Source organism: Neopelma chrysocephalum, unplaced genomic scaffold (genome assembly GCF_003984885.1).
Source record: "Neopelma chrysocephalum unplaced genomic scaffold, ASM398488v2 Primary Assembly neopelma1_97065, whole genome shotgun sequence".
Taxonomy (NCBI): Eukaryota; Metazoa; Chordata; class Aves; order Passeriformes; family Pipridae; genus Neopelma; species Neopelma chrysocephalum.
Window position 1 is genome coordinate 1,095,499 of NW_020925707.1, and position 16,645 is coordinate 1,112,143.

At 37.9% G+C, this 16,645-nt stretch overlaps 1 protein-coding gene across 24 annotated transcripts in view; it reads left to right on the forward strand.

Annotated features, from left to right (window-relative positions):
* MEF2C (myocyte enhancer factor 2C) overlaps nt 1-16,645 on the forward strand; it is a 135,704-nt gene that overhangs the window by 84,964 nt on the left and 34,095 nt on the right. For 13 of the 24 annotated variants that reach the window (XM_027671302.1, XM_027671299.1, XM_027671309.1 and 10 more), the window contains 2 exons: nt 13,375-13,434; nt 13,580-13,717. In XM_027671302.1, the coding sequence (XP_027527103.1) occupies nt 13,375-13,434; nt 13,580-13,717 (198 nt within the window). Of the gene's footprint in view, nt 1-13,374; nt 13,519-13,579; nt 13,718-16,645 lie in introns of all 24 variants that reach the window. The other 11 variants (XM_027671311.1, XM_027671314.1, XM_027671320.1 and 8 more) reach the window with 3 other exon arrangements.

Sequence of the window (16,645 nt, forward strand, 5' to 3'; positions counted from 1 at the left end):
CCTGAACAGAAGAGAGGTGATTTTGAGCTTGGACTTGAGATGAAACACTGGGTCTCAAGGTTGTAGAAATTTCTTTTGTCTCTCCAACAGATTAAATTTTTCATTCCTTTCTATTAAGGAGTCTGAGAAATCCTCTACTCCTGTACAGTCTTTTTCATGGGAGAAACATTCTTAATTCCACCTCCTTTTTCATGAAGGGTGATTGAGTAACAGAGTTGACTAAACCTAAACATTGTACAATTAACTCTGCTTACTACTGATCTCCACAATCAACTCAGTGGCAGGAATAAAAGAAGTACTTATCAATTCATGCTACCGCTATGTTATTCTGTTGTCTTATGATATGGCATACCTTGGGGAGAAACAGGAATCTTGCCAACTTTGCAATCAATGTCAGTAAGCTTTGCTGCAGCTTATTTGAAATTTTCACGTTGTGGAGAAGCCCTAGGCAAACCTCAAGACTGTGAACCTCTCTATAAACACTAGGACCAAAATTTTGCACTTCTGAGCTGGAAAAATTCTTGTACTCTGATTGCTTATATGCCCATTGGCCTCTTCATGAAAAGGATCTTCTAGCATTACTGACTTTCATTGAAATTTTAGTTATTTAGGACACTGTTGGTCCCTTTCACTACATTAGGTGTGAAAGGCTGGGCCCACTGAAATCAGTCAGGATCTCTTTGCCAGATCTTTGATTTTAATATATCAATAGTAAGAGGCAAAGTGATGTGTATTTTGAGGTAATCTCATATTCAATCTTATCACAGTCTCTGCTTTCTTTGGCACAGTTAGCTTCTGACTGATTTTAAAATAGAATTTTTGTATTTAGACACAGAATAAATGTTAGAAACCCTGAAGTGTTCCTTTGTCATCCAAGGTAATACTCTTTACCTTTCCTCTAGGTTGTTTTATTGCACTGTAAATGCTCTACAGAGCTTATAAAAGAGCTCTCACCTCTGGGGCAGCAGGCTGCTGACTGCACACAGCTCAGAAGATAGGCAAGATAATGGAATAAGTAAAGGAGCTTGGTTTTCTTGCCAAAATAATTTCAGTAGGAAATGCTGTTGTTCCATATCTCATCATGATGGTTTCAAGTTTGATCTGTAGCTGGTCCAAGCCTCCAGCATGGCAAGAATGGGAATAGTGCTTTTCCACCTGAGGATTTCAGCTCCTTGTTAGGTAAGGATCCTGTATTCCTTGTACACAGCCTGAGCATGTTAGAAAAAAAGTCAAAATGTTACTGACTTCTGATTGTTTTTCTCAAGATAGCCAGAAGTCAATCAGGGTTACCTTTTTTTCAGGAACACAGTCCTCAAAACACTGTGTCACTGTTGCAAAACACCGTGAAGTGACTTATCACATAGGAGGTCAGTTCTTTAAAACAAGTGCGGTCCTTCAGGCTGCTCTGGATTTGGGATTTTCAGTCAGAAAAGTTCCTCTTCTTATATGTGACATGACTCTGTGAGACTCTGAGATATCTGGAGATGTGAGTGCCCCCACGCTATTTATTGCCTTTCCTGCATTGGAGGTCACCACCTTCACAGTGGAGTCAGAGGAAGGGAATGCATGCCCACCTCTTGGCTGCTCCACCTCTGCAACTCTAGCATGGGGTGAGCAGTGGCAGGTGGCAGGGCAGAGCAGGCAGCCCTGCACAGTGATTTTTGCTGCAGCAGCGAGAGACGCCAAAGCTGGTCAGAGCCCACAGCTAAGCTTTCACCAAGTGAAACAGAACCTGCTATGCCCACGTTCACAGTGTCCTTCATGCTTATCTCTACCAAGTCTTAGAAAAGTTAAATAGGCTGAAATCTTATTTATTTGTCCAGATCTCCTGCAGAATTAGGGGACTCAAGTGGAGACATCTTTTGTAGCCCACAGAATTTTCTCCATGTAAAGACCATATGATTAAAGATTTTAAGATCTCAAACAGTAAGACTTTGACAGGCCAATATACCAATTCATCTTACAAACCTGTAATTGTATCCAAAAAAATAAATCCAGTTTTACAATGAAAAACCATAATATTTAGAATGTTTTAGCTGCTTCCAGAAGCAGCTGAAATTTTCAACCAAGACATTTAATTTCTGAATTAAGAATTTTCCCTTCCCTTCCCTCTCTCTTTTTTTCTCCTTCTCAGTCATGATCTTTCTAGTATCTCTGTAAACTGTGTCTTGAGTCTTTCTCTGACACTGCTGTTTTCTCAATAAGAACTAGAAGCTGCTCTTTTTCTAAGGTTTTCTTTCCCAAGCAGAGCACCAAAACTGACCATTATGTTGTTAATTTAACTTATCTTCTGTTCAACAACACTGCAGAGGTAAAGCAACACTGCAGCATGCAAAGCAAATTTTGCAGGTGTATGTGAGGGTCTGTCTATATCAAATTTAGACTCCTGGCTGAGTACATTACCACTTGCTTGGGCTTTTCCTTCTTATAACATGCCAATCATACTGGTGATTGCTATCATTCGGCTTTTTATAGAGGAAGAACTATAGAAAAGTGAATTAGCAAAGCCCATACGAGAAGTTGGTAAGAGAACTGGAGCTAAACTGCATCTTCTGGGGGTGCAGTAGTAGCTTAACCCTCGAATAATCTTATGTAAAGGGGCTTTTGCCTCCATGATGGCACAGTTTGCAGTAATGGAGATTTAGAATTCCCTTGCCTGGAAAGCTTCCTAAATTATCAAAAACATTTTCAAAATCTGACAACTTTTTGCCAAGTTGGTAATTTCTGATTCTTTCCTTTTGTAAGAAGTGCTTACTTCTCTCAAGAAAAGAGCAGAGTGCTAGGAGCAGTATAACATTTAAAATTATGATTCAGGAAAATAGTTGTTTGAGGGATTAGCTTTTGGGGATAATCATCCAGTTCTGGAGTTTCATCCAGCTGCTCCATACTACTCCTTACTGTACTTTCTCTCTCCTTTTTTGTCTAGTGTTTAGTTAATTTATCTGGACATTTCAGCTTGCAAAGTTTCTGTCTGCATTTTACCACCCCTGTAGGATTTTCCTCAGGAAAACAAAACCCAGTTCTTTGTTTCTAGCAGATGACACTTTGGTAGGCTGACAAATGCGTATCATAGTATAGAGATTTTAGCAACTCTTTAAGGATAGACACAATTTGCACACATGTTTCAGGTAAATGGCAGAACTTATACATACAGGGAAAAAAACCATCTTAAATCAAATATGAAACTCTGCATTATTTGAGTTATCTGTTTTCATAGTTTAACCATGGGCCAATTTGGATTCTCAAATACTGCTTGCTTGCTCTAAACTTAGTGAAGAGACTTCTCTTTATGCTTGGTGACAACTTGACTCTATTAGCAGAACAGTCAGCTGATGGTACTGGTTTGTGCTATTTAAGGCCTCCATACTGCAATGAAACAGGAGGCTAGAGTTTCAGAGATTTAACCTCTATTGGAATTTACCATTTTTGAAAAATATATTGATTTGGCCATTTTTACCAATGGATAAACAATTATGACACTATAAAAATAAAAGTAAATGTTCTTCTTCCTTTAAAAGGAACTGCTATTCAGCAACATTTACTCATTGTCATACTGGTACCTTTTTGATCCTGTCATTTGATCCACTATAAAACAAGTGTTCAAATTGTGGAGGAAAAACAAAGCTGTTCAGAACATTGATACATTCAAGATTTTTATGGGAGACCTCCAAAGAAAACCCAGGTGCTGAAGGAAGTGGTATTCTTGTCTTAGTGGGTGGTATTTTCACTGCTGAGTCAGTACTGCAGAGTTTAGTGCTGTTGGAGGTGCCCTGTTTCAGATGAAATAGAAAAGCAAAATGTTGTGGTTATCAGAGATTCCCTGGTTGAGGGTGAAGGTGTTTGCCTCATAGTCTAGGAAAAATTCCATCCCAAGTAACTTATATCATGTGTTACAATCTTATTTGTCTGAGGTATCTGTCATTTCTGCCTCTGAAAACTTCACTGGCTATTGTAGCTACAGATGTGGGTGATATATTCTCCTCAGGATGGTTGCATTTTAATGATCTGTGAAGCAGATCCTAAATGTATATTTTCAGAATCTCTTTGGAATCTTTTAGAGCATAAATAATGCTAAAAATATATGCAAAGAATAATTTGTATCAGCTGTCATTCTTTCTGGTAGTAAGTTTTTGTGGCAGAAGATTCTGTAAATATATGTGTTACTCTGTATGTCAAATTCCTCAAGTTCTGTATTTCACATTTCTTAAGTATTTTGAATATGGCATTTAGTATTAAAGGTTCCCATTTATATCACGGAAAAGCACCAGCTGCTTTGAAATAGTTATTTTTTTCTGCAGACATTTATATTAAGCCCTGCATATTTCAAATACTCTATATATCAAGAGATAGTAACACTGATGTAACAAACTTGGTAACACCACTGTACATCTAGAATAACTTGACTGGTATCTATACAGCTGTTCTAAATCCAGCTACAGATTTACGCTACTGTAAATGAGATCTGACTTCAGCCTTGTATTTGTGTATATGTCTGACTAAATTAGACACAAATGAAAATGTTGAGGGTGGTGCTCCATCTGGAAGTGCTGGAGCCCGAGGAGGATTATGATAAACGAACATAAAAAGAAAGAGGGAAATAACCTGTTGATGATTATAGTGTTTATTTTTAAGGGGCCTCATATTCCCTAAAGAAGTTGAAATGATTCGGCTGAACAACTGTAAAGTTTATTTTTCCATTCATACACTTTTGTGTCTGACAGCAAAACCTAGTACAAATCAAATATACGATGGCTCATCAATAACTTCTTCTCTTTTAAAGATGCTCAATAAAGCTTAGAGAAAACTGGCCACTTAAATACTTCATGCACTTCAATGGTTTTGAAAAATCAGTCAGAGATATTATGGACTGATATTATGCTGTGGCCAAGGGGCAAAGGCGAGTCAGGGATCTAATTACTCTGGCATTAGGTCATCTTTGCAGCATTTGGCAATCCAGGTCTGGTTGCAGACTGGTTGTGCTGCTGACAGTGAACTAGTGGAAGGAGCCAGAATATAGAAGCTTCATCTTCATGGAGTTGTTCCACAAATACTGAGCCTTGAGAAATAGTGGGGTGCTATTTTCTGTAAATCTGCCTTCCAAGATAGGGGATGGAAAATCAGTTATTTGCCACTAGGCTGTGGTGCTAACCTTCATTCTGCAGAAGGCACAGATTCATGGGAGGGCAGCATGCAGAAATAATGGTGGGAAAAGCAGGACAATAACCTGAAGGTTTTTGTCTTTACCTACATCTTCTGTGTTTCTGTAACTCAAAGGCAATGCCTGTGATGGGCCTTTGAACTGTCAGTAAGGGGTTAGAACCCTTGAGGTACTCAAAAGGCACTAAAACATGAATATCCTGAGAATATCTCTGATCTAAGTAAATAATCTGCTAATTTTGTGCATAAAGTACTGACAGCCAGTCTCTGGAACCTTGACAGATCTTTTTAACACAAGAGAGCAGAATTTGACTGTCTTTTCAAATACACGCTTGAAAAACAGCTGCACAGAAGATTCATTTTAATGCAGTGTAAAGGATGTATTCAACAATAAATTTTTAATAACAGTTGAGAGAAATTGTGTTTGTCCAAGGCTGATTTTTTTTTCTTTTTAAATCTCACATATCTGTAGAGTGGATTTTATCAGAATCTGTAATCACAACTAGGTCAGCATTGCGTTTATGTCACTAATCTTAACACCTCCAATTAATCTCATTCACATGAACTCATTATTTAGGAAATGTCAATCTTGTCTGGAAAAGCACATCCCTTTTTTTTTTAACTCTGCTAATCCAACACATTATCAAAATTAAACTGGTATTAAACTGCACCCTAACAAATGGAGTCTGATCATGAGTATGTGAAGACTTCTGAAAAATCCCTCTAGATCTGAACAAAAAGATGCTGGGAAGTAATCTAGTAGAGGGTGTGTATGCATATATATAGATATATGTATAGATATATATACACATATTTAAGTGAATATATCTGGAAAGCACAAATGCTATGCTCCTGTAGGCTGTGACTGCATGAGAGCCAGGAAGTGTGACAGCAGCATGCGTGAAGAGAAACACACACCAAAAAAAAAAAGCCCCAAAGGGACAGGAGCAGAGCGTCCCAATCAGCACTGCGGCCCTGGGGACAGCCATCTATGGCCATGGGGCAGCAGGTGTCAGCGGGAACAGCTGCGGATGGCAGGGATGTGTGGCATTGCTGGAGACCCTCTCCCCACTGGCTGCAGCCACGCCGTGCCAGCCAACACGACTGGCCACTTGATGCTCCTCTCCCCTTGTGGATTCCCAGGCAGCCAGGCTCAGTGGGTGCTGCTGCCCATCTACTCTGTCAAGGCCAAGGAAACACGATCCCCTCCATTGAGGGTTGGCAAAGGAATCCTATTCAGCTGCCTGGGGGGATTTTTGGGGGTTTCAGACATTTTGCGCCATGGCAATGGATGGGAGTAAGCCTGAAGGATGAGAAAATGTCCTTAATAAGAACCTCAAAAGTTATTCTGACCTAAATTCTCCTTTTAAAAGCAGTTTAAAAGCGCAGTGATGGACAGAAGTCTTTTGCGTGTCCCATGAAATAATTGTGAACATAGGAAGTTGTAAGTTTAGTTGCATACACTAACAGAAATTTAATATAAACCTTTAATGCTGGAGTCCTCATATGATTTGCTTTTTTTTCTTTCAGAGAAAATCTTGAAAGATACATGATTTAGTCTAGCTACTGTGAGATCTCTGAATCTGACGTATACTTCTCTTTATACTTAAAAGGCCAAAATTACCCCCTGTAACTCAAGTCAATACAAAACAGAAAAGCACTGGCAAGTTGGTAAGAATGAACATTAAAGAAAGGGATTGTGCTTGATCACTTTTAGGAAGTAAACAAACCTCTTCCATCTTCCCATCTCCAGCCTCACCATCTCTTCAGAGGGGTGACCTGGGCACAGCAGCCAGACAGCAAGGTGTGCTCTCTCACACGGATGCAGGAGATGCACTGTGAAGAGGGAGAAGGAGATGTGGTGATTCTGACCAATCTGCTACAGGCTGCAAGGTCAGCACAGACAGCACCTCCTGAGGACTTCGGGGCTGCACCACGTGCACTGCCTTTCAAAGATCCCCCATCCTCTAGTAACGTAGCACAGCTATAAGGGACAAAGAAGCAAAAATCCCACTAACCCAGTGCCATTTTGCAAAAGCATGGATTTTGTTTGGTTATATACTGACACTACAAAATAATATAGAGGTCTCTTGGCACATGTCAAGAGCATGAGTGGAAGAGGATAGACTGAACTCTGTGATCAGGTAGGAACCTGGTACGCTGATGATCTTGCAGCACACATTTACAAATCTTGCCAACGCACTGGTTGATCCTTCGTAAGTAGAGACAAGCAGGTGTTACTGGCAAAGGGTGTCAGCACTGTTTGGTTTTACAAGAGGTGTGATTAGAGAAGGTACTTGAAGGAGGAGAGAATAATCACTTGGCATGCAAAAATGAGAGGAAAATCCAAGCAGAGGGTTTGGTGCATTGTTGTGAAGAGCTCACTTATGCGTATTCATCTGAAGAAGGCAGGTGTACAGGACCAGACAATGGAATTTTTTTTTCTTTGAAACTTCAGTGAAAATAAAGTAGTAACAAAAAGATTAGCATGTGGTTATAGAAGTTCAGCTTTATATAAGCCCTCTAGCTTGTTTCAAAAGGATTATAAACCACAAAAGCATTTTATGATTTATACAAAAGAGGTAAGAAACGTTCCATTTTTTTGTGTTACTGGTATGCAATTTTTTGTGTATGGAGCTTGTTAGATAACATAAATGTAATAATGTTTTATTTGATTCTCCTAAACATACAATTAAAGTATATTAGTACCAGCATACAAGAATTCTGCATTAATGGAACATAAAATTTGAGATTTTAGTTACACATAAGTCAGGGAATTCAGATGGGTGGTTCCCATAGCAACCTATCTCTTCCTCTGTGTTTTTCATTTCGGTAGAACCTTTCATTACTTGATTGCACCATACATTGTATTGTGCAATTTCATCATAAAATTTCATCATTATATAACTGAGAGGAGAATGGAGGTAGTCTTCATGCAACATTTTCTAACTTTAGTTTCTGATGCACAGAGAGCAAACAGATGCTTAAATAAATCAGACCCATGATCTAAATGTTTTCTGCTCTTTTGGGGGCCTCCATAAATTTGATGGATTCTTTGGAATCACAGAATGACTATAACTAATAAAGCAGTTGAATACAATAGCACATCATTCTTTTGTGACCGGCTATTGTCTGCCTTGGCACATCAATATGTGGCTCCAGTGAGAAAAAAAAAAGAGACAAAACCATTTTTCATTTGTGGCTAAAAGACTTATTCCATCCAGATATAGGAAAGAAAGCGGTAGTGAAAATGGAGGGCACCTGAGGTTTTTGTCTTCTGACAGTGGAATATAATTTACCAGTTTGCAACTCTGTGGATTGTCATGGACACTAGTGGGTCTGTCAGTAAAAGTCATTGTGGTGGCTTCTAGGCAACATAACAGATATGGGAATTTGTAGAAGTAGACCTGTAATTCTGAATTTTTCCATAGTGTAAAGTTTGATTACAGTTGAAGACCCAGTGAGATCACACTTTTCATTGCACAAATGAAGGTAGTGATTAACCTTACAATAGTCAGGTCTTTGTTGCAGAGAATATCAAAATGGAACAGAGTGGGTGGGTCTGAACCTTTTGGGAACCTCATCAACCGACCCAGTCTTTTTAATTTGGCAGCTATACTATGAGCATTTCCAAGCCCTGGAGTGCTGAGAGGAGCAGTTCCACAGCAGATGAACCTATTAAGAAGAAAGATAAGCAAACTAAATGTTAAGATGAAAAAAAAAGAAAATGATTTCTAACCTTCTCCACTCATTCTGCTAAAGAAGTGTTAAAAAAAAAAAAAAAAAAAGAGGATATATAACTGTAGAAACAGAGACTAGATTAGGAAAATGAAAGACTTTTCCTCCTCAAAAGACTTAAAATTGCAATGATTTCCATTGCCTTAATAAAATCAGACCTGTCTGTTTGTGCCATATTTTCTTTTGTGCTTCTGTAGTGATGATAAATTTTGCATGAAATGAATGTAAATAGTTGTTTATACTTCATTTTACTGCAAGCCAGTATGTCACTAAGTCAGCACTTCTCCTCTGAGATTTACAGAATAGGTTTTAGGCTAAATTGCTGGCACATGAGATTTCAGCCAAAGGTTGTTTTCCTTTAGCCATTTTCTTTTTCAAGTGCCTTGGCTGATTTTAGGTTATTGGAGTCCAATATAATTACTTATTTAATTGCTTGGAAGAAGTAGAGCTTCCGTAGTTGAAAAGTGGCTTATTTTCCTTAAAAATAGCTTAAAACTGGCTTGGGGTTCTCTAGAATGCAATGCACTATACAATTGTGTAATTTTATCCTCTAAAAATTCCCTGAATAGTCATTAAATCTTTGGAAACTAGCTAATCTCCAGAAGGATGTGATAGATCTGGCTATTTTCCAGGGTTCGCAAGAGGCTATGACAGCTTAATATCATAAGAAAAATGGTTTCTAAATCACTGAAGGGCTGGGTCAAAGACTCCAGAACCAGCCTCTCCTTTCAAGAGGTGACACAGAAGAGAGGAGAAGATGAAAAATTGACACAAAGTCCAGAGAGCTTGTGAATAAGGATGGATCTGTTTGATATTGGTCAGTGCAACTTTTAGTTGCAATGTACCAACTTCTGTTATGTTGAAGCACAACAGTGAAGGAAAAAAAACTGAAGGGAAAAAAGAGAGAGATTTAATGTGGTAGTTAGTGATATGGAGGAGAGTAAAATAACAAACAAGGCAATAAAATAAGGAAAATTGTAGCCTGCATGTTGAGAAGCCAGAGAAAATACTAAGATATTCAGGATCATTATTTCTGTCCTAGATACCACTCAGTACCTTAGTGCAGAGGGTATGTATGTCAATTCCAGCCTGCTCTCTTCTCCAAAGGAGGACTGTGATGTGAGGGTGTGTTCTTGTCTCTGTGTAGTCTATCAATCTGTTCTTCTGTCTTTTCCCTTACTAAATTGTTTTATTCAATGCCAAGCAAATCTAATGCAAAGTGAGTGATCTCAAAGACTATGCAATTCCAACAAGTTTCATGAAAATTATATGTTCTTGTGCAACAAAAGAGAACAAGAAATTAATTCCAGAAAGGCTCCCAGCTGAAGGCAGCATTGCAGCATGAGTCTTTACAGACAGAAGCAGCAAAGAATCAGAAGAAAGATGGATAGGGGGCAAGAGAAGTCTCTGGAGACACTGACACAGGAGATCTCTGTGTATCGCACTTTACCCCAAAATGCGATTCACAGGGAACCGGCATTAGTTCCAGCACTCACAAAGCAAGGAGCTGTGCCTCTGACTCCAGCACATATGTGGAAATTTCTGTTGTCTATCTTACCTCAGCTCAATGAAACATGTTTTTGTTGGGGGTTTGTTTGTTTGTGGTTGTGTGGTGTTTTGTTTTTGTATTGTTTGTGGGCTGGGTTTTTTGGGTCTGATTTTTTGTCGTTTTGTTTAGATTTTGATTTGGTTTGGTTTTGAAGTGTGGTACGCAGGGAACAAGTGCACTGCATTTGTGAGCTTGATTTGCCATATCAGCCAAGGTACCAGCCAAACACACTAGACTGAGGGGGTTTGCAGGGGAAGAGGTTGCCTCAACTCTTTAGGGCTAAAGTTAATTTTGGCTAGAATACCAAAATGATTTTACTAAATTTGGTCTTTAGCTTTTCTCGTGAAAATGGAGATTGCCTCTTCTCTGCCTGATGTGGCAGCAACCTGTACAAAAATAATATAAAAATAAATATGTATGAAAATAAAACATTTCAATGCTGGGAGGGAATCTGGTCTCTTTGGAGATTGTTACAAGACATATGTTGACTTACATTACACTTCCTCTTCTGTACATCTGAAATATGCAAAAAATCCCTGAACCTCTACAAACCACTGTTTCACGTGACTGCTAAGTAGACATTTGAGAGCTTTAGGCCATTGTGAGTATGCTGAGGACAAGATGCATCTGCTTTCACCCAAATTGTAGCAGACAAGGAGTTGGGAATGATGGGAGGGGAAAAGATTCAAAGAGGCTGCAAAACATTCACCATCTTGTCTTTTCATACTGCTTTTTGTCTGGGTTGTCTAGTAGGACGATAATTGTGCGGCTTCCTTCCCTCACATATGCCCATTCAATTGCAGCTGTGTTGACCTCTGGGGAAAAAAGAGAAAGAGGTCATTGCCATTGTAAATAGAGGACCTGAACTGTCATCTCAAAGCCTCAAAAGGAGGCTCAAAGGAGTTGAGGATGCCATCTAGTCCAGCTCAGATTGACATCAGTCCTCAGAGACTCTGTGGGAATCAGCAGGACTCCATCAGTGAATCAGATGAGCTCAGGGAAAGAGTGCTGATCTTGGTTTCATGTCCGGACAGCTTGATCTAATCTTGAAACAGAATTTTTTATGTATTCAGAGGACAACTGTTTTGTACTGCTATGAAGAGAAGAATGTTAGTTGACATTAGTTATTCAGATGTAAAGGAGACATTTTGCTTTTAATATATCATGTTGCGTCTATTAAATCTATCAAACAGCTGATTGCAAAACCCTCTTTCTAATTGGCTTGTTTCAAGGTATCAGCAGTAGAAATTTTACATGATTATGTCTGTTCTGCTAACAGAACATTTAAAAGACAGAAGAGACATAAGAGGCAGCAGAAGAGAGATGTAGAGAATCATTCAGGTTGTTTTAGCATCTTAAGGTTTTATTCTAATGGATTTATAATTTTGTTGGTGTGGCAAAAGTAGCTCATGGGATTAAACTTCAAGTCTCTGTAGATATGAAGTTTGAAAAGAAAGTTCTACATTGAGCCAGCCTTGCACAAATAACTAACTCTGTTTTGGAGTTCTACAATATGGTATTGGAAGGCTTAGATCTCTTAGTGATCACCATCGCTTTGCTTGGTTGATGAAAGTGTGAGATTCAGGGGGTTTTAGTACATAACTGTAAAGTTAAATATATAGTATGGAAACAAGGTATGATGTTATAATAATTGAGGGCATTAACAGTGTAAACTGGACACTGCTGTAAAGAAAATACTTAGGAAATGTACAATTCCCAAAGAACAAAAAGCTCAGATGAGAAACAATGATTCTGAGAAAGTAAAAAGAAACCAGACAGAGTATCCCACACTAATAGACAGCACAAGCATAGCCACTTATTAACACACATTATGTGTTATGTGATCTTTTTGTTGAAACTGAGCTTGCTTAGCCAGGTTTCAACTCAGAATGGACTGCAAGCTGATTAATAAAGTTTGTAGACAGACAAATGGACTTGGAAAAGTTTTGAGTAAGACATTCTTGAAGCTAAAGTTGAGAAATCTTGAGAATACTGGCTTTATGTACTACTGCTTGTATATGGGAAGTCCACACTTTCTTCTCATTTTCTTTTACCTTAATATAACCTGTGACTGTTCATCAGTGATCTGTCAAGGTAGATCAGTTCAAACCTAATTGAAGCCAGGCAACCATTCTGAACTCTAAACTACTGACTTCATTCTGGGTTTAAGCTTTTCAATCTCTGTTATTTATCTGATGATGATAATCATGGTTGTGAGGGTTGATTTGAGCTGCTGAACATGAAATTCTTCTGGTTTGACTTTTCACTGAACATCTGTTTCAGCAGTGCTTTTTTCTATACATTAAACTTCAGCTCTGTGCATTTGTAGCACTGTAAATTAGTCTATGAAAAGTAAATACTGTGTCTAGATGCTCTTAATTGATATTTCACAGCCATATTATCAACTCCATTCTCCCTCTTGTCCTGTCAAAAGCGTACACTGAGGGATGGCATTGCTAATGTCATCTCTTGAATTCAATTTAGGTAATCCTTCTTCTTCTGTGATGAAATTCCTAAATTTATTTCCTGTTGGTTTTTTGTTGTGTTTTTTTTTCCATTTCTTCCTCCTGTGTCTTTCTTTAAAGAAAACACCAGTGTATTCCACTGTAAGCAGTATGTGTCCTGTGCTTTTAATGTTCATTGCCTTCAAATTAATAAATATGTTAAGTTTGTTTTATGTTAAAATAAATTGCATTCTGGGTGTGTAACTTAATCCCTTCCAGCTTCAAAAGAAAGAGGTCTGCATGATCCTCACTTGCCACTCATAATTGGAGACCTACAACACCAGTGTGGTGGATTACTAGTCACTTTCTCTCCTTAAAGCATTATCTAAAACCTTCCTCTGATGAGCAGTTTGGTTTTTTTTAACACTGCTGACTCTTTCTTGCAGCCTGTGTCAAGGATTGAACTTTCCAAATTATGTATTTCAGACGTTGAGAAAGAAAGGACTTAATGGCTGTGACAGTCCAGACCCCGATGCAGACGATTCAGTAGGTCACAGTCCTGAGTCTGAGGACAAGTACAGAAAAATTAATGAAGATATTGATCTAATGATCAGCAGGCAAAGATTATGTGTAAGTACTCTGAGCTTCCTTTCATTGTTTTTACTTTCTGATATTTCTCTGAACCTGGCAGGCATTGAACAAGAAAGAAAACAAAGGTTGTGAAAGCCCTGATCCTGACTCCTCTTACGCTCTCACCCCACGCACTGAAGAAAAATACAAAAAAATTAATGAAGAATTTGATAATATGATCAAGAGCCATAAAATACCTGTAAGTACCAAAGGTTAGATGGCTGTCTGCTGATAACTGCTGCAGTAACAAATCATAACCCTTTCAGTTCTGACTTCTTAAGGAAAACATTTGGCTTTAATAGCCAAATATACAACTAAACACTGTGGTCAGAAAATTTCACACAACATATTTTTCTTCCAAGTCTCTACCTCTGACACACAGACAAAGCCTAATGTGGATGAAACCTACAGAAGGAAGTGAAATATACATATATATACATTATATTCACTTGATTTACAGAACTGTTTTACCACACCACTTGCCCAAATTATACCTAAAAAGTAACAATAGAAATCTTTCTTTGTGCACAGGCTAACAACCCACAGAACACTTTCTGTGGTGATATAGAAAAAGTTATGTAGAACTGAAATTCCTTTATATAAAGTAATCAGTGTGTTTTGTGCATGTCACTTCAGTTCTCAAATGTCTCTGCTAAACTCAGTTGCAGCACTGAAGGGTTACAGCTGCTTGCTCACTGCAGAGAAACAGACTGCATGAGAGCCTAATGGCAGGATTCAGACATGTTTGTGTGTTGGGGTGATTTTACAGCTTTATCAGAGAATTTGCTTTGACCTCATCAGCATTTCTTTAATGCTTTAACATGAGCTAAATTTTGTTTTAACCAAGTCAAAATTTCTAACAATCAGTCATATGCCTTGCCAGATATCTAAGAGAAATAACTCTGCATGTGCTATTTCGTTTGCACAAGGTATACAAAGGATGAATACTTTGTGATTATGTTTGATACTGCATTTATAAAGCCAAGAAAAAAATATGGATGTTTGGAGGTTATATTTGGTCTATTTTCCAAATGTGTGTGGAAGACAAAGTCAAAAACCAAAGATTTGCCCAGGTCCAAAAAATCATTTGAATTTGCATAGGTAACTGCTTGTTTCTAAAAGAGAAGAGATTATTTGTATGTGTTCATTCATTGTTCCCACATAAAGGCTGCATGGTTTGCTACCAAAAAGGTTATCTGTATACCCAGAATGAGCAAAATGTAGTGCTAGTCAATCTGACACCTAAGATGAGGATACCTCTTAAGGATGCTCAGATTCTGTCTCATGTACATGTTATTTCCATTAATTCTCACCAGACAGATTTTCACTCAAGGTAGTTAAAACTTGAAGAAGTTCTCACATCATGCCCAATATATTTTGGAAAAAAAAGTAAAAATATAAAGTAACACTTTCCCAGAGACTAGAATGGCACCAAATTAATATTTGGAATGGCTGGTTAAGGATGTCCAATGTGTATATAAAATATCAGGGAGAAAGACATATATATTCCATCTTTTTTTACCTGTATTTTTATTTGCTTCTTTTGCAAAGCTGGTTTTCTCAGAACAAAAAGCTCTAAAGCTGTCACCATGAATTTGGTTTCTCAGGATGGAACTCAGTTTGACAAACAGTGACTGCAGCATTTAGGAAGACTGTTATAAGCTGGAATGCTTAACACTTTTTCACATCAAAATCTCACCAATTGCCATTCTTCCATTCCTTTCCTCTTTCAAGGATGACTTTTGCCTTTTTCAAATCAAACTGACAGAATTTTCACCAAATTACTTTTCTGCCTTAAAAAAGTGTTTGACATGATCCTTCAGAACCTCTGTTTATCTCATTCTACCCCTGTTTTTGTTCCAGAAAAGCAGCACGTGTTATAATTATCTGAAATCTTAAGACATGAAAAAGAACCAAAACTTGGAAAAGACCCTCCTTCCTGTGGTAGTGAGATCTATCACTTTCTTTACCTCCATAAGCATTTGGGAAAATTTCTATAAAAGTTTCTATATTTCTATAAAGTTTCTATAAAACCAGGAAACTTATAAGAATGAGGAACAACACAGTTAATCTGAATGGAGTACATCAGTTTTGTCCTCCCAAAATTAATGGAATTTCCCTATGGTTGCTTTAATTAAGTTAAACCTTTTGATGTCAAATATAGTCCTACTTCAGCAATTACCATGGTGATTTAGGGGATAATGTTACTTCCTACTTTCAGGGATGTTATGAGGTATGGTGTATTAATCATTTTGTGAAATTACTTCAGAGATGTTTCAGAGATACAGAACTGCATAGTTAGAATTTTTTTTCATGTAAGACAGAATATCCCTCCTCTGAATACTTCCCATGCAGAAATCAAAGTCTGTGTCCTCCATCAATCTGCTTACCTCAAAAGGAAGAATCAGTAGATACTCTCTCCTAATGCAGTAGGGACTCCTTCTTGTGGCAAAATCCAAGATGTAATGGGCAAGATGGTGCTCACAGCTAGTACATAATGGAAATTTGTATCTGGTTTTATATATAAATATCATATGTTACGTGGTATACAATAATACCCTTAACTATACAGATCAGTATAACCTAGTCGGGGAAGTTATATTCATTCACTTTTGATCCTCAAAGGTAGCCAAGAAAGTTGAGGGGAAAAAAGCAAAAGTAAACAAAAAGTCAGCAAGTCAAGTCTCTAAATCACTACTTACAAAATATATGAAACAATGCATTGCCTCTGCCTGATCTTATAACATAGTAAAGCTGATGCCAAATGAAAATAACATTGGCTTTTGCTCCTAAGAGCTGAGACCAATAATGTTTCCTCAGATAATTTTCCGGGGATAAGTATTTGTATTGTTCTAAACCATCTGATAATAATTAGATATTTATTTGTAGTTTTCATAAGAGTGATGAAAGCAGAGGAGACAGAAATAATCCACTAGAAGGGAGCTATAAGTATCTCTGTCTTTAAGTAAATGAAGGCCTGGTTGAACATGGGAGGGATAAAACCAATATTTAACACAGTTTGGTCCATTAATTTCCAAGGAGTTTGAGTGTCCAACATTTTCCTTTGCACCATGTACCACAGATTTGGATTGCATATCTTAACATAATGTGGTATCATCTCCAGTGA